Below are 23,959 nucleotides of genomic sequence, written 5' to 3' on the forward strand. Positions count from 1 at the left end.
ACGGAGCAAAACCCCGTTTCACGGGCGTATATTTACTATTCGCACGCTAGTGGTGTGCAACATGTTCTGGTGTGCAAGACTACATAGGAAAATTTGTTAAAAAGCTTTAATTCTCCACTCACACTTCAAAACCGTAATGTTTTCGCGAAAACAAAACCGAAACCCTACTGTTGATGTGCGCCGTGCCTTCCACTGATTAGTAGGTGGCACACTTTTCGAATAATGAAACAGTTTGCATAGGATAAATTCTAGGAAAACGAAGACGACGGATCTGTGCTGACGTGTGTCGCGTGGGCTCCCGCCTCGAAGCCACCTATAGGCGGAGAGAGTCAGCCCTCGGGCTCGAATCTTTCGGAAGACATCCGAACCGTCGACCTGCGCCTGCCGAAACCGGATTTCGCCAACCTAAGGACGCCTATTAGGCCAATTGCCGGCCGTTTGTCGCCATCGAGCTAGGCCTAGCTCGCTACCTCACCGCCGGGAACTGAGCGCCCAGGCACCCGCAAGGATGGAATACGCCACGTATTTTCTCGTGAGTCACAGTCAAAAAGTACAGATTCAAACGAAACGTATTGAAGGCATCAGAAGCAGCGCTGCGCGTTCGGTACTTGTGTTCGTCTGTCCTTTCGCACTGTGGCTACCCTTATCGCAGCAAGTGCGCCTAACTCCTGTGCGAATACACCTCAAGGAAGATGGGCCATCTATACTCCATCTCAGTAGTTCCTTGCAGCCCTACCAAAGCTGCGAAGAGTGCACAGGCGACGTTCCGACGGTGCAAAATGTAGTGCCAAGATTAAATACGGATATAGACATATGCGATAGCGTGCTTTAAATTTCCCATCCGCCAAACGCTCTTTCATATCGAGACGTACGCTCGCGTACGTTAATGCGTTAAGAATATGTCTACCGAGCGATGCACAGCAGCTCAGCACTCTAACCTCTGAGACCATTTTTCCACCCGTCTAGAGACCATCCACCTAAACAGGCGTCCACCAGCCCCATAAGCAACTTTCCCTGGCGGACTACGATCACTTAAGACGCACATAAACACTCACTTTCCCCAATCTCCGCCACTTACACCGGATCCGCCGAATATTATACGCAGATACATGTCTCCAGTGGGGTGATATTCCTAAGTTCACACACATTGCATGGACATGCCCAGCTTAAACCAACCACTTAAAGCTGTCAAACGTGGCGCAGGAGCATTGGGAGGTGACGATGGCCAGCGGCATCCTGGAAGACCAGGAGGTGGTGGTCGCCATCGCCAAAGCGTCGGCCGGAGCCACAGGGGTCTTGGACAGAGACCATCTGGTTTTGTTCAATCACCTCCTTCTTTGCTCCCAAAAAATGATCCTTCCTTCCTTCCTTCTTCCGCCGCGGTGGCTCAGTGGTTATGGTGCTCGGCTGGTGACCCGAAAGACGCGGGTTCGATCCCGGCAGCGGCGGTTGAATTTCTTTGGAGGAGAAATTCTAGAGGCCCGTATACTGTGCGATCGCAGTGCGCGTTAAAGAACCCCAGGTGGTCGAAATTTCCGGAGCCTCCACTACGGCGTCTCCATAGCCTTAGTCGCTTTGGGATGTTAAACCCCATGAAACCAAAAACCAACCTTCCTTCCTTCCTTCCTTCCTTCCTTCCTTCCTTCCTTCCTTCCTTCCTTCCTTCCTTCCTTCCTTCCTTCCTTCCTTACTTCCTTCCTTCCTTCCTTCCTTCCTTCCTTCCTTCCTTCCTATGGGAAGCATCGCGACTGATCGACTGATAGTATCAAAGAGCTGACACCTGCGTAGAGGTAAAAAGATATGTTTTCTTTCTCGTCGTCCACTCTGGGCGAACAAGTGGTACTGGAAGCTGCATTGTGACCACACGGTATGAAATCCCCCACTCCGAACAGAAAATGAGCCGAGGTATCACATGTCTCATATGCCTAAAGTCAGGCTGCAATGAAACACACTCGTGAAACTTCCCGGGTAAACGCGATCGACGTAGGGCGGGACCACAGGTATCAAATTTTTCAGAGGCACCACAATCTGGTTTACTTAAGATTGCTTGCACATTAGGAGAACCCGGGAACTCCGGCTTTCAAAACATTAAACTAATGTGTACACCGACGGTTCCAATCAAAGAACAAAGGTTAATCGAAGTTATCTAAAGCACGTGTGAAAAGTGGGTATAACTGTGGTTATTCTCTCTTTTGCGTCTTTTGCGACAGTAATACGATAGGTAAGAGAAGCTGATTTTTTTTTTTCAGCCGACAATGAAAATCATGGAAGGGTAGCTCTGGCGGCTGCACGAGCCGCATAGCGGTCAACTCTTGCACCTGAGGGCGCTGTTTCCCCACAGCTACACGCGCTCCACGAGGGCAGCCTCCAGAAGAAGCTGAAGACAGCTACGATGGAAGCAAGGCCTCCGGGAGAAGACCCACTTTCCCCCGCTGACGGCGGTCGCCGCGCGACTCGCACTCCCATCCTGCGAAGTAAGCGCCTGCAATCGGCAGGCACCTGCCTCGGCTGCGCATGCGGGGTCGCTGTGCCCACAGCCATCGCCGCGCAGGCCTGGTTCGCTGTCCACTGGTCCGCCCAGCGGATCAACGCGAGTGACCCCGGGACGACGTTCTGCTGCTCCAGCGAGGCAGCCACGCTGTTCGCCGCCATCGACAACAAGCAGCAGCCCTGCACAGATTTCTTCGCGTACATCTGCAAGAACGCCCTCGAGGACGGCCTCGTACAGCGTGACGTGGCACGCGACTTGGTGGTAAGCCATTTGCGCACGGGGACTACACTTGCTAAAATGTGTAGGGAAATCCCCCAAGGTAGAGTAGGTAAGTAACAAGGGAGTAATTACTCATTGACGAGGACCAGGGCGATTTTTTTTTTAACTATGAAGTTTCTGGGAAAGCCGTATAGCTTTCCTATGTAGCCGTTTGGCTTCGCTCGGGTGGATGTCGGTAATTAATTACTCCCTTAGTACAAATCTACTCTACCTTGGGGGATTCCCCTAAACATTTGACCAACAGAGTTCCCACTTCGAGTTATTGATCAATTCGCTCTCGCCCTACTTTAAGCTTGCCGTCCCGGTTAGCTCAGTTGGTAGGGCGACTGCTCCAGTGAAGCGGTGGTCCCGGGTTCGAACCCCGGACCAGGACGAATTTTTCATTAACTACGATGTTCCTGAGAAAGCTGTAGAGCTTTCCTTTGTAGCCGTTTGGCTGCGCTCGGGTGGATGTCAATGAGTAAGTACTCCCTTATTACAGAGACTACACTTCTTGAATGAACGCAGCATCAAGAAAAACGGAGACGAAATAGACACATATAGGACAGGACCAATGCTGCACTTCCGACTGATTTTTAGTTGGAAGTCCAGCATTCGTCCTGTCGTATGTGTGCATTTCGTCTCCGTTTTTTTCTTGCTGCTACGTTTCTTCAAGATGGATCAATGCCAACTGACCCAAATTTCAATGCTTTTAGTACACATCTAGATTCAACGAGGGTACACAAGCAAACAAAAAAGAGCAAAAACTAAAATCGGACACAACTCAAGAACGCAGCGGGTTTCCCCGCTCAAAGGAACCCCTTCCAGCCAATGGCTTTGGCCGATTATCATGACCCTGCTAGCGTGACAATGCAGGGAGCGCCGTCACAATGCAGAGGGGGTCCCTTTTTCTGTCCGTCCTTGTTTCGTGTGCGCTGCTAACACGTACATCATGAAAAACCAACTAGCCCAAGAAAAGACGATTCGGGTCTATCCCCGTACATAGAGGAAAGAGGAAGAAAGCCAGGTGAGCTGATGAGACTAAGAAGTTTGTGGGGGTAAGGTGGCCGTAGATGACACAAGAGTAGGTGGAGAGTTATGAGGTAGCCCTTTATCCTGCAGTGGGTGCAGTTAATTAGCCTGGTAACTGTGATTTAGCAATTTTAATTTTTCTGCGCACCGCCTGCGGCATACTCGGTAGTTCGTCAAAATGAAATGGAGAAAGCGAGTTCCCTGCTAGTGTTAGTTGGCAAGTTCGGCCGCAGTTCTGGAGTGTTTAAGCGCTCGAGTTCAAAACTTACGCTGCACTTCACTCCAAGCCGCCATTTCGAAGCCGTTGTTCGCGAACGTACTACGGTCACACGACCTGAGTTTACCAATCTCAACTAGCGCCCATTTCCTTAACCACGAAGCTTAGGTTTTAATTTCCTACCAAATGAACGCGGGGGTTTTCTCAGTTGGCATGCAGTAAGGATGGCAAGGCCCTTGACCCAGGACAGTTCAGCGGAAGTACTGGGCAGTGCCCTTCCCGATTCATATCAGTCAACCATAACATGTATGGACGTCTCATCAACAGACTAAAAAGCTGCTACAAACAGGAACGTCTGTGCGCTGCGGAATGAAAGGTCCAATTGTTGAGACACGTGGCAAACGAAAACACTATCTTCGGTTTAGCATTTCTCAACCTTGTCCTTTTGTTTGTACTGCGCTGCCTACAAAACACCACACAAAAGATTGCTTTTGGCGTCTATGTTCTTGATCTCCACTACATGCCCCTTACCTCAGTGAATGACCCAATGATGTAACGCGAGTGTCCTTGAGGAGCCGTGTTTCGGTAGAGGTCGGTTCCTGCAGCGCATCTGTGTTTCTTAACAGATCTTTAATGAGGCACTTGGCTCTGGGCTACTGTTTTCTCTCTGTAGTGGGACATCACCTCTGACATCATCAAGGGCACCCAGGACTACGGCAGTGAGGCTGCGGCCGCACTCCACACCTTTTACACATCATGCGTCAAAGAGATATGGCAGGAGGACCTGCGAGCCAGGGACCTTGCGGCGACCGTGCTAGAAATCGCCAACAGCACCACGCGAACGAGTGGCGAAAGCTTACTTCGCTTGGCTTTTGCAGTGGATAAGCGGAACCACCTGCCGTTCATCTTCGAAGTAAGGAACTTACCCGGCGAAACAACCCGGCTCACGTTCGCTAGGGGGACACCTCTAGTCGCCGACCACAAACGTAAATGCGATGCTTCCTGCTACGGCGTCACGCTCTCCGTCCTTAATTCGCACTTTGACACTAATTACACCAGTGAGGACATCTCGAAGTGGGAACAGCAATTGCCTCCTAGTGTCCGAAGACGAACATCCGTGTCTTTGAGAGAGATTAGCGAAGCTTTGGACCATCTAGAACTGTCCCAACTCAAAGCCATACTCTTCGAGTACTTTATAGATGTTGAACGTGTGAAAACAATCTTGGCCATAGATAAAAATGGCCCCTTTGCGGACATTCGGCTTCTGATAGACGCGCAACATCAGCCGCTGGCGTTGTTCTACTTGTTGCTTCTTGTCGCTCTCGAAGCCATGCACTACATTCAACAGGGCAGCACGCTAAGTTCACCTAATATGCGTAGCGAGGAAGTCTGCCAAAGTCACGTGCACCTCAACTTCCACCTATGGCGGCGCTAGAGAGTCCCGCTAAAGATAACCAACTGCACAACATCTTCGAGCCCACGCGGCGACAATTCATTGACTATGGCCCACTTCGGCGGTTGGTGGCAGCCAGAAACGACACTCAGCACTTCCGGTCAATAGTCGGCAACATATCGCTCGTGCTGCCTGGCGACCTGGTCTTCCGGGAACCAGCCGTGCCGCACATGACCTCCCGGGGCTTCGCCCGGAACTTCTTCTTGGCTCTGAACTTCGAGTTCGAAGCAAAGAAGGAGACGGTGCGACGAGGTGTGCCCTGGTTTCGAGACAATCCCGACAACAGAGCTGCGGACCGCATGTTCTTTGCGGATGAGACCACTCTGTACGTGTCATCACTGGGCTACGGGTGGCTGAGTTCCGGTACCGTCGACCCGCTTTCCGCCGACTCTGCCGTGATTGCGAGTCGCATGGCCGCCATGCTGTGGATTAAACTGGTCGGCTGGAAGGGCTGGTCACGAGAGACAAAGGCGGCCCTACAATCGCACAGGTGATGTATATTGCTCGGACGTTAATTCCGAAAGAAAACAATCGCTGCGTGCAAGAACGCTGAAAGAAAGGGTTCTTGTACGGAAGAGGCTGTTTTTGTTACGGCTTCCATCACATTCGAGATGAAATTTGGGCTATTCCTAGCATGCTAGAACGTGAAAGCCATCGCGCTGGCTCAGTGGTTATGGCGCTCGGCTCCTGAACCGAAAGACGCGGGTTATATCCCGGCCGCGTCGGTCAAATTTCGATGGAGGCGAAATTCTACAGACACGCGTACTGTGCGATGTCTGCCAATATCCCTCAAGAGTTTGCCAATATCCCTCAAGAGAAAAGTATACAACCGCTGTATCTTACCGGTACTCACTTAGGGGCAGAAACGTGAAGGCTAACAAAGAGGGTTCAGCTTAAGTCAAGGAGAACGCAACGAGCTATGGAAAGAAAAATGATAGGTATAACGTTAAGAGATCGGAAGCGGGCGGAGTGGATGAGAGAACAAAGGCGCGTTAATGACATCCTAGTTGAAATCAAGAGGAAGAAGTGGGCTTGGGCAGGGCATATAATGCGAAGGCAAGATAGCCGCTGGTCCTTAAAGGTAACGGAGTGGATTCCAAGTGAAGGCAAGCGTTGCAGGGGGCCTCAGAAAATTAGCTGGGCGGATGAGATTAAAAAATTTGCTGGAATACGGTGGCCGCAACTGGCGAAGGAGAGGGTTACTTGGAGAGACATGGGAGCGGCCTTTGCCCTTCATTGGGCGTAGTTAGGCTGATGATGATGAAGATGATGCGGTCAAACCGTTCGAATCATGAACGAGACGACAGCGGTCTGTCACCGGAATGGTTAGGATTTCCTTCAGCTGACAGTGAACCGAGCAAGGAGTACTTGAGAGAAGACTTTTAAGTGCTACTAAACAACCGAATTTGGGAACAAGAAAACGAATGCTGATAATGCACTCGAAATGTACACACGCAAGGTTATTGATGATTTTACTCGACAAGGAATCGTGTAGTGAGTAGGCTTATACCCAATGGGCTTTGGAACTCTTTCGGACGTCCCGCGGACGTCATGAACGTTCGCTGTACATCTATGGGACTTTTAATGTCCATTGGGTAGTCACTCATTGGCAGTAACTGGAAGGTGCTGCTGACAGCAAACTGTGGAAGATTGAGTGAAGTATGCGCATGTTTCACTCTTTTAAGGTTATCTCTGTCGATGCTTTTCAAGCAGGGAATGCGTGCTGAGCGCCTCACGCGCAAAGTACCTCGTATCCGTGCACCCCGTGGTGGAGCTCAAAATGGGGCTACAAGTCGCCGCCATTGTCGGGGCTGCAGGTAGTGCCCATGGCGAGGCCGCCACACCAGTGGCCGCCAGAGCTAGCTGGTACACGATGCAGGACGCCTGGAGCCTCTACCGGATGTCGGAAGCCCAGTACTTCTACGCCCGCTTCGCCTACTACCGTTGCAGCACCTCATCGCAGGCTAGAGCCTTAGTGAACGAACTTGTAAGGGGCAACATTGACTGCGCTACAGCGGTTCAGTGCCCGCGCAACAAGTACGTCGTTGAACAAGGTGACTGCGTGAACATTACTGTGCAGAATAGTTGACACTGATTGATGTGAGCGTGAGGTTGTTAAGGACGTAAGCGCCTTGTTATGTTGGTGGATCTTTTTGAGTGCCCACCCTGTACGTCGTTTTTTTTTTTGTCTTCTTTGGAGAGAATCTAGGTCACTTTGCAGATGTTTGACCACCACACTTTAGATATAGAGAATCGTATGATTATCTAATTTCTCTTTTTCAGTTATGTATGCTGCTTACGATTATTCAGCTTTATTTTTTGTTTTACATTTACGAGGCATCTCCAATTTGTTATATCTACAAAGGTTTATTCAGACAATGGTACATTTCTCGTCACGAGCTATTCCACCATTTGAGGTTGCTAGAAAAACGTATCTGCTTACGCGGTCAACCGCACGACGGAATATTGCAGCATGCAGTTTCCGTAAATTAGGAGTGTGAAAATAACTCTGCATTTCAGTTAAGACTTGCCTTTTTTTTTCAATATAGCTATTCTCACGAGTCAGCTTTAGTGATCAGCTTTCTTATGAGGCTTCAAATATGTCTAATTAAATTTCGCGCGTTTGGAGTGTTCATGTGCTGTCAAATTCTGCTCTGTAACCTTCCGCTGGCTAAGGACGTCCAGAATCTGAGCCTTCCAGTGAAGCTCACCCTTGTTCCTTAAATAACTTTTATTCGCGCTGGCTTTCAGGGCTCGTTTTTTAGTCGCAGGTACTGCTGGACCTTATTGGCTTCACTAATCCGGGTTACACTTAAGATGGAAATGACATATTCAGCCTTCCAGTAGATCTGGGTTTTAGGGATAGTGGAAGCAAAACTGACACACCTGCTATAGAGACGACCAAGAGAAGACAGGAGTATTTCTCCAGCAGCACAGCTAGTTGGCCCACATGGGCGTCCGGAGGGGGGGGCAAGGGGGGGCGGTTGCACCCCCCTGGAAAATCACTCACTCGAACCGTGAGTGATGGCCGCACACCAGGGGCGGTGGTGCGCTCAGTCAAAAGGGTAAAAGCAGCCCCGCATGGTCACATCTGCGAAATGCCGCGTCCGGGCGTGCGTCGTTCCGCCGTTTTCAAACCACGCCATCGTTAGCTCTACTGAAGGGCGACCTGTTCCAGACATACAGCGGCACCGGCGAGCATGTGTTTCGAGCCGCCTTGAGATGGGTGTCTGTTTCTTTGATCTCTAGAGAGATAGCGACACGGAGGCAGACAGTGCACGGGGCATCTTGTTTTCGCCTATGTCGTTACGCCGGTCACCGATGAATTCTTAAGGAGGGAAGGACAAATCAGCCGTGTCCACCCCCGCTTTGTCGGGCTGCTCAGGGGCAAGCGGGCGATGAGTTGGCGCCGCCGCCGCTCGCTGTCTCCTCCGATCCACGTGTAGCGCAGTTCGGTAGAAGCGCCGCTTTCAGAATCTCCGGCAAAGGGGATTAGCTGCTTTTGTTCACGGCGACGCAGTCTCCCGAGGCGCCCCCACACCAGCGTTCTTTGCGTCTTCTGTGAAAACCAGCGCCTTTGGTCAACGCAGCCCGATGGCGCCTGCCTGGCTCGCCTGTCACCTCTGGCTGGGCCTCAAATCACAACAGCGCCCATGTACTGTGCGTGTCAGTGCATGGTAAAGAGACCCAGGTGGTCGACATTACCCGGAACTCTGTACTACTCCATCCCTCATAGCCTGAGTCGTTTTGGGGCTCTGAACCCCATAAAAACACAAAAACAAATTTTCCGACCGGAGTGGCGAGTGTCCCTTCCCCTCGGAAGTTGCGCGGCGTTCCTTTCACCCCCAAAGTGCGCATTCGGGGATACTGCGGCAAGTAAGCCCTCGCACGTGTGCGCGCCTCTGTGTTTGTGCTTGGGTGTTTTTAGTGGCCGGTTGTCAGCGAAGCTGAGAACAACCAAGACAGCGGACGAGAAAACGAAGAGCTGCGAGCAGTGTGTGTGGGGTTGCTCGACTGTGCGGATGCGCAAGCAAGATGGAACGAGGTGTATGAAGCTGCGAGCGTGCATTTATCTTGTAAATAAGTTTTCGTTGTATATATAGTCATCTTTTGTTTTCAACGTACGCGTTCAACAGTTTTTCCAATCAATGTGTATGATGAGTGTGCACCGAGAGCGTGTAATGAAGCACAGAAGTGAATTTATCACACGTGTAATTACGCAATTCGCCCAGAAAAATCCGAGGCGCCTACAGTTGCTGTTCAAGGAAGACTGACTGAGTGACTGTAGTTGCGTGTTTGCGAACATATTGTGCTGTGTGCTGGTCATCAATCCGGGTGAGTCGAGAACCCGTATGCAGGAAGACTGAGCACTCTTCTCCACGAAGTGATATAGCATCTTTTTGCATTTTTTATTAATTTTAGTTGTTTCTTCGTTGATAAACTCCAATGTACCTCTCCTAGCCGCGCTTTAATTTGCTGTTTGTAATTTTTCTTTCATGTGTGCATTTTGTTTAATTTTTATTTATATATAAATAAATAAATTTACTCCGCAAATAGCGCCTTTTTGCTACGAACATACCCCCCCCCCCGGGGCACCAACGGGCCCCCCCCCTGCAAAAAATTCTGCGGACGCCCTTGTTGGCTCAATATCCTACAGAGAACCAGTATAAAACCATCTATTTATAATACTGGGTTGATTACCTCTGCTACTTGGGTTGGTGGAGTGAAAGCAGGATTGAGAAATTTTACCCAACGTCACAGAAATCGAAGTAGTATACCTTGCAACATAAAAAAATAGCCTTCAATGGCGGTTAATGCAAAATAATCAGAAGAGGATTGAAAGTTTAAGAAAGGAGGTGGCCATTGGTAAGCTGAATAAATAAATAAATCTGTGTTGATTGGGCGGTATAATAAATTTCGAAAAGTGCCCAGTGATGTGTTTAGAGTTAGGAAAGTGTTCGTGTATTGCAGCAGTGCCCACAGCCTATGGGCTGCTGCCACCTGAGGAGGTGCGTATTTGATTTCTCCCTCGCGTTGGATTACACACGGGCAAAAACACGTTCAGCTTTGAGACGCTGAACTCACGGCACACTTACTCAAATAACCACCAGTCGGCCTTGCTCAGTGCATTATGGTGTTTGCAGCGCAATATGCGATATAGATGTAGCCAGGGTACGTTCCTGTGCGTAACCCAGCGTGTCGCACGGCACATCTTCTGCCCGGCCACGTAAGCAGCCGCTTGTGAATGAGCTCGTTGGCTGTGTTTCATCGTCACTGGGCTTGCCGTTTTCTAACCCGCATGTCCTCCACATCAAAAAAAAAAAAACTAGGCGACGATTTGATTTGGCCGAACCGAGTTAAACGTACCGAAAGCTGCGGTACGAAGCTGCCGGTTATATGCAACTCTCGGTGGTGACGTCACACCCACACTCCATTACGCCATAATTACGTGTAATCACGCGAAGGTCACGTGACTTCTTCCACACCTTCACACCAAGTGTATGGTCAAGGGTGACAGGCCAAGCGCCATAACCACTGAGCCTCGCGGCGGTTGATCCCGGCCGCAGCGGTCGAATTTCGATGGAGGCGAAATTCTAGAGGCCCGTGTGCTGCGGGATGTCAGTGCCCGTTCAAGAACCCCAGGTGGTTGAAATTTCCGGAGCCCTTCACTACGGCGACCCTCATAGCCTGAGTCACCTTGGGATGTTAACCCCCCCCCCCCAAAAAAAAAAAAACAAAAAGGGTCAAAGCCCAAGGCTCAAGGTCAAAGCGCAAGGCATAAGCGCATACCAACACCAGCCATAGCTCAGCCAAGGTTAGTGCAGCACCTTAGTGTAGCTTTCGCAACAAAACGAACGTATCCCAAATAATTGCAGTCTGAGCTCTCCTTTCAAAGCTGAAGCGATGTGTTCATCTAAGTTTTTGCAAGTAGGTGTCACGGCGGCCACAGTCTTGAAGTCTTTCTGCGGTCTCATGGACTCGCCAAATCTATTTGTTCTTGGCTCATACGGGGGTCAGTGTTGCATTGATGCCTTGATGAGTGCGACCATGGACTGTATAAGTTCTTGTGCGTATTATTGTGCTGTAATAGCCCCTATTAACAGCAATAGGTCGGCTTGAGCGTAATATTTCTTTATAATGTCTATGCTGGTCTCCTCTCTATTATTCAGAAAAGTTACTGTAGCGTACCGTTATTGAAAGTTGAGCGCAACTGGAAAAGCTGTGTATGAATTTCCCTGAATATCTGGCACTTGGGGCTCTATGGTAGGTCTGGAAAAAAGCCAAATCAAGAAAATATTCCCTAAAAAATAAATTCGCCAGCGTCGCATGTCATTTTCAGTTCTTGGGCTCCGATTATTTTTCTAAATCAACGGAGCTGCAACGCTTGAAGCGGACTCTATTCAAAGTGTCCCAGTCTGCTTGGACAACAGACCAACGTCAACCGCGATGCTTACTTTTTCACGATTCAGCAGGTCAATGACACCAGACTTTCTTTTAACCTGCAGACAGGATGGGTCAGCTATGCTCCAACCCCGAGTTTGTATAGCCTAGTTCATGTTTGTTAACTAGGAAGACATCGTCATTACACACAATGTCAAAAGCGAAAATAAAACGGTGCTCAGCACCACTTTCCGGTGAAAAGTCAGGCGAAACTTTCCGTTTTCGCTCTTGAAACTTTCAAGACGAACACACCCTTGCGCCAAGCTGTAGGACCGAGAGAAAGGCGTCTCCGGCGCGCGGCGCTTCGCGGCCGAGCCGGGAGACCGCCGGGAGACCGCCGGGTGTGACATGAACAGCGGGATTACGCCGCCATTGGACAGGTGGCGCCACATACCCGGGCGGTGCTAAACAGCACGGAAACTTGTACCGGCCGCGTTTTCAAAACCGCCATTTCAAGCGTGGTGGTAGGTGTTGTTCCGCAAGAGAATTCGGCACAGCTACCGTGCGGAAGCGGTGAGTTTTCCATTCTTTCTTTCACGGTTGTAGTGTGGTCACTGCACCAGATTCTACGACTAGCAGCCGCTGGTTACACCATGGGACATGTGAAGCGCGAATAACGGCGCTCCGTACAAAGAACCGAGAAGAGCAAGCTGCGCTGTTCATGCAGGTTGTCGTCTTTTCTCACGTGCGCTGTGCTCCTCAAGTGATTGTCTTCACCGCAGAGGTGTTTTATGGTCTGACCGCTTTAATCCGCCATGTTAATCAGAGGACGGATTGCGCGGCTGCAGCTCGCGGACACATGTTAGTCGCGGACTCATGTTGATCGCGGACTCGTGTTAGTCGATGTTGTCGAAGCTACAGTGAACTAGAAGTATGTTGCTGAAGGCGTAGTGCATGAATACTAGTGCAGGCGCTGTGAGCAACGAATTACTGCACCTAATAAATTCTTATGTGATGTGTACATGCGAGAGCATTCCGTGTTTCTGCCACAACGTTGTCAACGCTAGGACCAATGAACCCATTGAACGCCGACGGCCTAAATTAGTGGCATTTGAGTAAATCAAATGGCGCAGTAATTGTTTCATTTCTCGGTGGACACCTGAACAGCACTGCTTATTCCAGTGCCGCTTTTCTGCCGGAATGCCTGCCTGCCACGAGTTTCTGATAACGGCAGGTTTTCGCACAATGAGCCAAGTAATGCTCTCTCATTAGTATACGTCAAAACAGCACAGGAAAACAGTAGCTCTGTGCGGCGCAGCGTTGTAGTATAGTGCTTATTGCGTAACTATGTAGGATACAAGCATTGACAAAAAAAAAGAACAGTAGTTTGTATTAACACGTTTTGGCGGGCTAGTTGGTTAAGCATCTTGAATAAACAGCGTGAACGAAGACGAGCACTGTTACAAGACGCTCTTGTAGATGGCGCCAGCTGTACCGGCAACGCACCCTCCGCTTCCTCCGCTGTCGGAGAAGCAGCCAGCCACCCCCGCAGGCGATGCGCCGAGCCGCCGAGCGCACGGGCCTGACGGCCACCGTCCTCCTCACCCTCTTATATACAAGTGGCAGACGACTCGGATTCCACGGCGTCCCCACTTGAACAGCTACGCAGCAGACCCAGCCATGTATTCCTCCTAATCAGACCTATGTAGCCTAGACCATAATAAACGTTCAATAATCCCCATCTAAAAGAAGTCCTCAGTTACTAGAGTCATCCTAGATTAGACAGGCACGAAACATGGAGTCAGAAGTGTAAAATTACCGCCAACGCCTCAACATGGAGAAGATTCCACCACCTGCGAAATTCGAAACCATTGGCAACGCAGCGGAACAATGGAGAGCCTTCAAGCAGAGCTTCACGCTGTACCTCAAAGCAACCAACACAGCGAAAGCACCGTCCGACCGGCAAGTAGCACTTCTTTTGACCGTCGGAGGCTCCACGCTTCTTGACATTTATAACACTTTGGACTTCGGGAAACCAACAGGATCAAGACCACACCCAGAATTTGACTACACGCATGTGATAAGCCTTCTCGACGCGCAGAGAAGCAGCCAGCCACCCCCGCAGGCGATGCGCCGAGCCGCCGAGCGCACGGGCCTGACGGCCACCGTCCTCCTCACCCTCTTATATACAAGTGGCAGACGACTCGGATTCCACGGCGTCCCCACTTGAACAGCTACGCAGCAGACCCAGCCATGTATTCCTCCTAATCAGACCTATGTAGCCTAGACCATAATAAACGTTCAATAATCCCCATCTAAAAGAAGTCCTCAGTTACTAGAGTCATCCTAGATTAGACAGGCACGAAACAAGCACAAAAGACAAGAAAACAAAAGACAGCGCTGTGTCGTCCGTTTTCTTGTCTTTTGTGCTCGTCTTCGTTCGCGCTGTTTATTCAAGAAGTAGTTTGTACAGTGAATCAAACAAGCCAGATGTATCAAAATTATTCTGCTTTTTATTTCTTCTAATGATTAGCTTCTTGTTTATAGGCAAGGAGAAGATATGTTGTGATTTTTGTTTTGGAGGAATTCTGCTCGGTGGTCTCGAATTTGGGTATAGTCTCACTGCCTGGGACTTGAATTGTATCCGACTATAATGCTTATGCAGTCCTCGCTTGCTGGTTTTAATATCGCCTTTTTCTTGTATTATGAAAGCAGAGTCTGGCAACTGCGAAATGAAACTGGCACGGATATCCGCCTACGTTTAGAGAGAGATAGAAAAAGGAGAAGAACAGAGTCAGGGATGTTAACCACAAAGGTGTTCCTGTTGGCTACCGTGCACTGGGAAAGCGCTTTGCTTCCGCCTTGCGGCGTGACTTTTCGAAACTGATTTTCAATGAGACGGCAGCGCAGTTCGTTTATCGTCGAGTACCCGGAAACGTAGTGGTCTGATGCTTACGCATTCGCTCTGATTTTAGGCACTAGACGATAACGAAAACGTGAGGTTGTGCTGTCGTACTTTAGATTACGTTAGATTGGACCGCCTAATTGGCGTAGAATGTTCTGAGTGCTATCAAACGATTCAGCGCGTTACGGAGCATAAGATTACTAGTCGAATCAAAGCGTATCATAGGGATTCGCACCGACGACTTTTGGTCCTCTAAGCCTTGACTTCTTGAAACTTCAAATGTCCATAATTGACTTAAGACATCCGAAGCGTTGTCAAACGATTTGCCTTCTTGCGCTGTATACGTTGGCATAAAAACAATGCATATTCGGACATAACGAAAATTGTGTACCGGATATAGCGATTATGGCTAATGACTCAATATTCATTCGATATTCCTAACTCCCGATACCCATAAGCTTCCTCAGCGTATTGCTCTCTTTATTGCTGATTAAGCGCCCGTCACGCCAAGAAAAATGTATTCGTTTATTTTGGTCGAAACGAACCCGACAAACTTCAAATCATGCCGCACTGTACACTAGCGCAGCCGGCAGCGTCTTGACCCGCTGCCAAGTTCACCGGAGGAGGGGTTGGGCCTCATTGCCAGCGATCCCGTCAAAAGTAAACACGCCGCGAAGCGCCTCGCGCCGTAGCATCTTGGTGCCCTCAAAATCAATGTACTGTGGACTGGGCCGACAGAGGCGCAAAAGTGAGGAACGAGCGAGATGTAATGCTCTAAAAGAGACGATTAATCGTTACTGTACCTATACGTCAAGACAATTTCGTTCTAAGCAGTGCTCACGAAACCTTCTAAAATTAGGAAATAAGAACACAACCAAAAAAAATTACAACAGCGTGCGTTAATTTTTTCCCCCTTGTTTTTGTGTCCCCTGACCGCCCTTCTTTTCTCGTTTTTCCTTTCTCTTCTGACCAGCGTTTCTTTTTTTTACCCCTTTCAATAATCTGCTCCCAGCAGCTTCCATCTATTTTCTCTGCCTACTTCTTCCCTTCTTTCTCTCATCGCCCGCTCCCCTCCGTTCGTTATCTCACATTTATCTCCTGGCCGCTTGGACCAGTGACCTCGGACGGGCTTCATCCACGTGACGGCCCACGGTGTGCTCCGTATAGCCCCTCACGCTGTGAATGGTTCATATTCACACTTTTACATGTTCTCCTCTATGCATGTCTATGAAGCTGTCTGCTTACGTATGTATATCTTGACACCAGATTTCTGCGTCTTCGCAGCCATGGAACGAATTGAACGTTTCGGGGACCCACACGCCCTCCTGGAAGTGGAGGACCACGTCGTCCTGAAGCTGGAGACGCCGTGGCCACGGGACGCTCCTCTTCCTCGAGGATGTTCCTTGGGGGACGACAGCGGCTCCCTGCTGGTGACCAACCGCCACTCCCTGGTTGCTGCAAGGAGAATTCTGCGCCGCACGAAGATATCGGGGGCTCTCTTCGCCGGATGCATCGCCTTCAACAGCTCGGAGTTTTTCGAGACCGTCGCGAGAGACATCCTCAGAGATGCTGAGGAGGTGTGCATTGTCCATAACAAGGACAAGGTCTGGAAGCTAGTTAGCATGTTCCCGAACGCCGAGGTTCTCGCCCTACCTCACGACTTTGTCACGCACGCCGTGGAGATTGACGAGCCTTGCAGGGACCATCGGGCACCCCTGGTCGAGTCCTCGCAGTTGAGACAACTGGTGGGAAGCGTCGAGGGTGCGCACGACGATTATCTTATTCTGTCTGTGGAAACAGTTCGAGCAATCCTGCTGACTTGTCCGCTGGTATGTCCCATTGTTGCTGCTGTGTGCATGATCTTGACTCCGATCGAAATTCATTAATTGTGGTGGTACTCGGCAAAGTAACATCGATAATGGATAGCTGAAGGGGAGATGAGCATGCCGAGTCCAGTCGCAATTAAAACAGATGGCTTAAAATGTGGATATTAGGCATAGCATGTCTTGCTGTATCTAGAACAAATGGGCTAAACATAGGGATATTCAGCATTGCATGACTTGCGTTGTAAAATCTCAAGTTTCTGCACTATTTCGTCCCTCAGAGGCCCGCGTACTGTGCGATGCCAGTGCACGTTAAAGAACCCCAGGTGGTCTAAATTTCCAGTGCCCTTCACTACGGCGTCCCTCATAGCGTGACTTCCTTTGGGACCTTAAACCCCCAATAAAACAGACAAACAAGTGCTGCCGATAGCGGGCAAATGTTCTGAACACTGCAGTATCTCTACGACTCGCACTTCACAATGGTATGTGAAAAATTGCTGTATTTTCACGTCTTGTGTAGCAGCTTCGCGCGGATGTTCTTGGGTGGGTATGCCAAGAATTCCGGCGCAGTGAGATTGTGAAACTTTCAACAGACTGTACCCACCAAGAAGTATGAACCAACTAGCTCAGTTTTCTACTCTTCTAACTTTCAACAGACCCAACCTTAAGTATAGTGTCTCCTTATGCAGCCTCTATCGAAATGCGCTTGGTCCTCCCATGTATCGAGCCAGACCTCGAGCAAAGAACATGTAATCCACTGTATCTACGGAGGACGGTATCTGTGTCGGGTACACGAGACGCACGCAGCCACTGGCGTAGACAGATATGCCATCCGCAAAAGCTTTGGGAACACTGCGGCGACTCGCATTGGAGCAATACGAAAGCAAAACGTCCACGTACTATATCGACGTCCGTGGCTGTTCTGACGTTCGTGTGTTATATCGAGGTCCATGACTGTTGTGACGTATAAGTGTGTTTATCGCGTTTAATTAATTAATTACATCTCATGAACCAATTTTTCCCCACAGCAACATTTTATCACACACTATATGTCACAATTACGCATTTATCTTCAGAGAACGACGCAATCGTGAGTACAAAATTGCGGACATGTTTTGCTGACGCGACAGCCATATAATACGCTCACATTAATAAAATGATGATAAAGCTGGCAGATCTTTGTTTGTCCGCGTATGGTCTACAGAAACTCTTTTTTCTGTGTAACTGAGCTTTATTTCTTAAGTTGAACTAGCTCGCCTATAGATATGTACCTCTGCACTCACGTCCACAGATGCTGGACAGAAGATGGTTGCCCGGAAAGAGCTAACAGTTCGCGACTTTCCTCCGCCTCGCAATTTGCACTTGTCTCTGCGAACTTTCCACTAAAGCAACTTCAAGACTACCCTTGCCACTCTAGAGAGATAGAGAGAGAAAACTTTATTTACACAGGAATTCGGGGCACGCCCCAGGGTCCCCGCACGATCCCACTGCACTCAAGTGTTTATGTTCCCAAGGTCCATAACACTGGCAGCCCTGCCGGTTGCGATGGGCTGCACGGCCGGGTCCTCCGAGCGCAGCAGGGTCTCCCAGTCCTCCCAGGTATTGAGGTTCTCTAGGTCGCGCGGGGGAGGGTCCGCGGGGCAGAGGGAAATGATGTGGAGGGAAGAGGCGAAGGGTTCCGGGCATAGAGTGCATGCCGGAGTGGGGAAGGAGGGATGATAGTGGGCTAGGTTAAGGGGTGAAGGGAGAGTGTGTGTCCGTAGTCTGCGCCAGAGAGTTGCGTGTTTGTTATCTAGGCAGGGGTGGGGCGGGGGCTAGAGCTGGCGTGAGGCTCTGTAGGCTTGCGTCAGCTCGCTGAATGAGTGCACGCTCTCCTTCGTGAATCCCCGATCCGAGTCCACCTGAGCCCGGTTTAAAGAACCTCGGGCTAAAAGGTTGGCGGCCTCGTTTCTGGGATTCCCGGAGTGCGCGGGCACCCATATCAGCTCCACTTGGCGGGGAGGGGTTCATTGGGCGAGTCCAGTATGCCAAAAGCAGGGACATGGACACGGCCTCGAGCAAAATTTAGGATCGCAGTTTTAGAATCACTTAAAATGTACCGGGCTTCCGTGCGGGTGATAGCAAGTGCAATGGCGGCTTCCTCTGCAGCTTCTGGGGAGGTGTCTGGAGGGAGAGGTACTGTGAGGAGGGCGGAAAAAGAGGAGTCCATCACAGCTGCTGTCGCTTCATCACCCGTGCAGGCAGCGTCCACCCATACGGCGTCCGGCTCGGGGCCGTACGCTCGATGGAGTGCCTACGCACGGGCTCTGCGGCGCTGCTCATGGTGGGACGGGTGCATATTCCTCGGGAGCGGCCTGATGATGAGGTCTCGGTGAAGGGATCGTGGGATGGCGAGGAGGGTTGGGTCGTTGGCCGGTATTTTGATTCCGCGGGTGTCCGGGATATACCGATCTGTGGGGGTTTGTGTGAGCCTGATGTATTGGGCCTGTCGGTGGGCCTGCACCAGTTCCCCGATCGTATTGTGGAGGCCCAGGCCTAGTAATCTGTCTGTGGGTGTGTTGAGGGGAAGGTGAAGTGCTACCTTGAATGCCTTGCGAATCAAAGCATCCAAAACGTTTATGTCATGTTGTACGGGACGTCATAGAGGCATGAAGGAGCGCGACCTATGTCGCCACTCTAGATTATCTCTGTGAAATTTTCACTGAAGCAAATCTAAGTTGCCTGAATTTCTGTGATGTGTCATTCCGGTTAATGTATGGGGTAATGCACATGTTTCAGTTCGTCATACAATTTACAATGCCTCTGTGATGGTTTTCTTAATAGCAGGCACCTTGTAGCAGTCTCTCCGTTATTATTTCACAGGTATAAAAAGAAATGGTTATGTGAATGTAAAACAAGTTAGGGGCGATCGGTCGGAATGATGCGGAGCAATTGCGATGAGTTTTTTCTTTCACTCGCCAATCTGTTCTAATACTCATTCTAATTCAAGTCTGATTCCTTTTTTTCGATCACTAATCTATTCTAATTTTGATCTAATCCAACTTTTATTCGTTTCTTATTACAGATATAATGTAATCGCTCCTTTTGTTCATTTGGGCTTAGTCACTGGTAGACATATCCATTTCTGCTGAGAGTCATTCTTAGTCCGGCTTCTCCCTGCTCTCCCCTACAAGTGGAGAGGGGGATTTCCTTCTCTCCACCTGCCAACCGTGACAAGAAGAGAGAGAGAGAAATCCTGCTAAGCACCACCTGCTTCTTGCCATGGTTGACAGACACCGATGCCGGACAGTTTTCGCCTCCATCGCCTTCTTAATCCCGGGCCACAAAACCCGCGTCCGCCTTTGCGACGACGCTGGTTAGACAGAAAAAAAACCATCGCAGGTGCTGACGAAATCTCAGAGATGTCATCACTTGCTGACCTCAGTGCGGTGGCATTATTCCTTATTGCGATCACCAACATTTTGAGCAACCATTCGTCTTACAGCATTCCGCGTGGTGTCACAGCATATCTATTGCATATAGCTTACATGTTTCAGTGAAGTTGGAGGCTAGCTTGCGACTGGCGTTCGGACCAATGAATTCAATTCCATGGTTTCTGATACTGCATTTTCTATTGAGGTGTGGTTGAGGTGTCCACCGAAATGTCGAGATGTGTAGTTGCGGGCTAACTTGCACCAGCCGCAGTGGCTCAGTGGCTAGCGCGCTCGGCTCCTGATCCGGAGCACCAGGGTTCGAACCCGACCGAGGCCGCAGCGTTTCGATGGAGGCGAAACACGAAAGGCGCCCGTGTGCTGTATGATGTCAGCGCACGTTAAAGAACCCCAGGCGGTCGAAAGTATTCCGGAGCTCTCCACTACGGCACCCCTTTCTTCCCTTCTTCTCTCGTATCTCCTTTGTCGCTTCCCTTGCGGAGCGGTTAGGTGTCCCCCGAAATGTGAGACAGACACTGCGCCATTTCCTTTTCTCAGAAACCGATTTTCGGTTTGGTTTCGTTTATGGAGTTTAACGTCCCAAAGCAACTCAGGCTATGAGAGATGCCATAGTGAAGGTGTCCGGAAATTTCGACTAACCGGGATTCCTTAACAAACGCTGACATCGCATAGGCCACGGGCATCTAGAATTTCGCCTCCATCGAAATTCGACCCCCGCGGCCGGGATCGAACCCGCGTCTGTCGACACAGTAGTCGAGCACCATACCTACTGAGCCCCCGCGGCGGCTCCCAATTTTCAATTTCTAGCTTCCGACACAAACTGAAAATTTGGAGCCGCCGCGATGGCTCAGTGGTTATGGTGCTCGGCTACTGAACCAAAAGACGCGGGTTCAATCCCTTTTCAATTTGTAACTTGAGACAGGGGTTTAGACTGATGACATGTGCACATTCAATTGCATGCTTTAAGGCTCCTTTGAGGTGTCCATCGAGATGTCGAGTTTTGAGCGCTTCTGCGCCCTTTCCTTTCCTGAAAAGTCATGCTTTCGAATTCTTCCACGTAAGCAGACTTAAGTGCCCTCAGAATTGTCTTCTGTTCTCATTCGCATAACACTCCCCACTCTTCGTCCCTAACCTACATCTGCCCAGTTGTGCCGCATTGACTCCGTCCACATCCTGGAGGCTTCCGTGAAGCAGGGATGCCCAGCCGCGCCTGCCGTGCGGTCGGAAATGAGTGGTTTCACCCATTTCTCTCTGATCGCTGCGCCGGTCTCTTACCGCTCTGGGCAAGAAGGCATGGCGACCGTGGAAGACATCTTTCGTGCAGCCAGGACCTACAGGCACGTGGAACACTTGCTGGTACGTGCATCCCATCTTCCCGCATTAGTATACAGCCTTTAACCCCGATTTTAAAGGCGCACCCCCCTCCCCCCCTTTGCAGGTGGTCATCACATCCCGGGAAGCACTGGCTGCCGTCTCATCTTTCCGAAACCTTCGCAGTCTGTCGCTGCAGGTGGGACCTCCACTCCACCACACTGAGGTCAATTCGACGCTTCAGCAGGTCTTGAAGACATGGCCTCAGCTGGAGAAACTATCCTTGATGTTCTTCAGTGGTCTGCGGCTCCCTGCCATAGCAAGGCTTTGTCCACATCTCAAGAGCCTATTCCTAGTGGATTGCGAAGGACCCATGGACGAAGTCGCGTTGGGACTCGATGCTTTCCCCAGCCTCGAAGTCGTCAAGTTAGGCATGGGACTGTCAGGGCTGTGTTTCGAGTCACTGTTGCTGTCCACCAGCGGTAGGCTGCGCCAGTTGCACCTGCTCAGTGAAGGGGGTGCCTCATATTTCCTGAAGCTCTGCATGCTTCACCGTGGGCGCATCTCGTTTCCGCGTCTCCAAGAACTGACTCTGAGTACGGATCTGACGGTGCGCAAGTTGGGACTGGAGCCCGAAGACTTGCACCACGTGATGAGGGCCTTGCCCGCGCTCCGCCGCCTGGTGACGGACAGCTACGAAGTGAGGCTCTTCTTCGAGAACTACAGCGTTCCGCGCGACCGTGTCTCTCTATCGTGGTGTACGTGCGTTCATTGCGCGGCACATGACAAGCTCTACTACCACCGCAGAGCCATGGAGAACCTATTTTCTTCAGTGCTTCGTAGCACGAACACTGAAGGCAGGGTTTCCTAAAGCAGTATCTATTGTCTGTTTTTCCTCTTTGTAATGATGCGCAACAGACTCGCGCTATTCGCCTGCGAATTGTACGTATATAATAAAACTTTAGCGAAGCACTCACGACACTGTGCGTGCATCAATTCAAAAACATTCATGCAGTTATGGCGCGCGGGTGTGACGTCACCACTCCTACCGAAAGTCGGCAGTCAGTTTCGGTACAGTGAACTTGAATCAGCGGTGGCTCGTGTTGACTTGCTATGGCTTGTTGCGGATTCTGTTGTATTATGGATTTGATTGTGGATATTTCTAGATTGGATTATAGACTTTGGATGTGTATTGGCCAGTATTTCGATAGTTATGGACTCTTTTGGCCAGTTAGCGAGTGTATCGATTTTTATGCGGCTAGAGTTGTATTGGCTATGGATCTGTCTTGTCGGACGAACGCCACTGAGCTATGAGCCATGAAATGCTTTCGCGGTAATATATCATTGAATTTCTTCTCTCACTCGGCCTTCGTCAAGAGCTGCAGTGACAATTGAAAACGCAACAATATTATAGCACTTCACCGCAGCTCATACGAGCTATGCTTTGATATCACATCTTTCTCTTTTTCCTACCGGGAGCGTCACGAGAGAATAAATTCAATCAAAAATTATTTGATACTCGTAAGCGAATGCTACTGGGCAATGCAAACATACTAATATCTTAAACTTCATTACAAGCTATAGAGACGCAACCAGAATTTAGTGTATGTACCGCTTTATGGTTTCATAGATGTCTAGTCGGCGTTGAAAATCGGCTTCTTCACTTGTGGAAAAGGCGTTTTCAAATTCAAACTCATTTCTGAAACAGGAAAGAAAGGCAAGAAAGAAACAACTTTTTTTCTTATTAGAAAAGGAATGGGGGCAGTCACTGTATCAAAGTGGATTTCATTTTTCGACTGTCTAAAAACAGGACGAAATGCATGAGAAACAGGTGCAAGTATACGGTGTGACACCTCCAACTTTATTTCTTATGGGACACGCTTATATCATGCTGACAATTCTCACAGCATAAACCAGCAAGTGCGCCTAAAAGGAAGAAACTGCCTTCATACGGTGAGTCCCAGTATGAAAAGGGGCTTGTTTTAAACCTCACTGCTGACACAGTGTTGGACATTTTAAGTTCTCTGCTCCAATAGCCACAGATGGTTGAGTGGATCAGAAGGAGAACGTTTTAGTTTCGAAGCGAAAGCTTCACTTTCAAGGTTTCATGATTGCTTGCTTTGAGTCTAGGATTATATTTTTGCTTTGAAAACCACTACAGCGTGCATCGGAGAACGATTGGAGAGCAGTCGGCATCGTCGGTGCCAGGTAACAGGCGCGTTTATAGTCTGACGTGCTCGGCGCGCTGGCAAGCGTCGCTCGCGGTCAGTCGCGCTATGCCGGTTTCGCTACGCCACACGAAATGCGAACCCCTCGATAGTTCGGCGCTGCGCGCCGTCGGCGGCTCTCTTCGGAGCATGCGCAGAACGATCGCTGTCGTGCGGGCCGTCTGCATTCCGTTCGCGCCTTTTTCTTCGCTGCCTCATCTGTTTCGCTGTATTCACGGCATTGGGCATCGTGGGAGATGCACCATATGTCCTGCAGCCGTATACTTAATGCGCCCTTACCACGGCATACAACTGAATGGCACAGAAAGGGTGCTTAACTATTGGTTGTCAAGGGCACGCCATTGTGTTGAACTGGCAATGGCAGCCGCTCAGCTTCAGAAGCCTGGGAATTCGAGACGCCATTGCAGAGTAGTTCATGTCCCCAAAATG

General features: G+C 49.9%; 2 protein-coding genes, 1 non-coding gene and 1 pseudogene across 3 annotated transcripts in view; 3 read left to right on the top strand and 1 right to left on the bottom strand.

The window, feature by feature from the left end:
* LOC149330425 (4-vinylphenol methyltransferase 1-like) overlaps positions 1-23,959 on the bottom strand; it is a 63,793-nt gene that overhangs the window by 36,310 nt on the left and 3,524 nt on the right. The gene's annotated exons all lie outside the window — the stretch shown is intronic.
* On the top strand, positions 1,222-7,986 carry LOC149330428 (uncharacterized; annotated as a pseudogene).
* On the top strand, positions 3,070-3,143 carry TRNAT-AGU (transfer RNA threonine (anticodon AGU)). The gene has a single exon. It is a non-coding gene; the product is annotated as a tRNA-Thr (tRNA).
* On the top strand, positions 16,024-22,421 carry LOC149330430 (uncharacterized). Its single transcript, XM_089559850.1, has 3 exons — positions 16,024-16,566; positions 21,138-21,347; positions 21,430-22,421. The coding sequence occupies exons 1-3, from the start codon at positions 16,024-16,026 to the stop codon at positions 22,171-22,173; spliced, it is 1,497 nt and encodes a 498-aa protein (XP_089415976.1). The 3' UTR covers positions 22,174-22,421.

The sequence above is a fragment of the Amblyomma mixtum genome, chromosome 9 (genome assembly GCF_055824585.1).
Source record: "Amblyomma mixtum isolate Tamu chromosome 9, ASM5582458v1, whole genome shotgun sequence".
Classification (NCBI taxonomy): domain Eukaryota; kingdom Metazoa; phylum Arthropoda; class Arachnida; order Ixodida; family Ixodidae; genus Amblyomma; species Amblyomma mixtum.

What these genes read in the sequence shown, in the direction of transcription:
- LOC149330430 (XM_089559850.1), top strand. Translation starts at nt 16,024, where the DNA reads ATGGAACGAATTGAACGTTTCGGGGACCCACACGCCCTCCTGGAAGTG. An exon ending in TCCTGCTGACTTGTCCGCTG is followed by an intron (nt 16,567 to 21,137) that starts GTATGTCCCATT and finishes ACATCTGCCCAG; the next exon opens with TTGTGCCGCATTGACTCCGT. An exon ending in GGCACGTGGAACACTTGCTG is followed by an intron (nt 21,348 to 21,429) that starts GTACGTGCATCC and finishes CCCCCTTTGCAG; the next exon opens with GTGGTCATCACATCCCGGGA.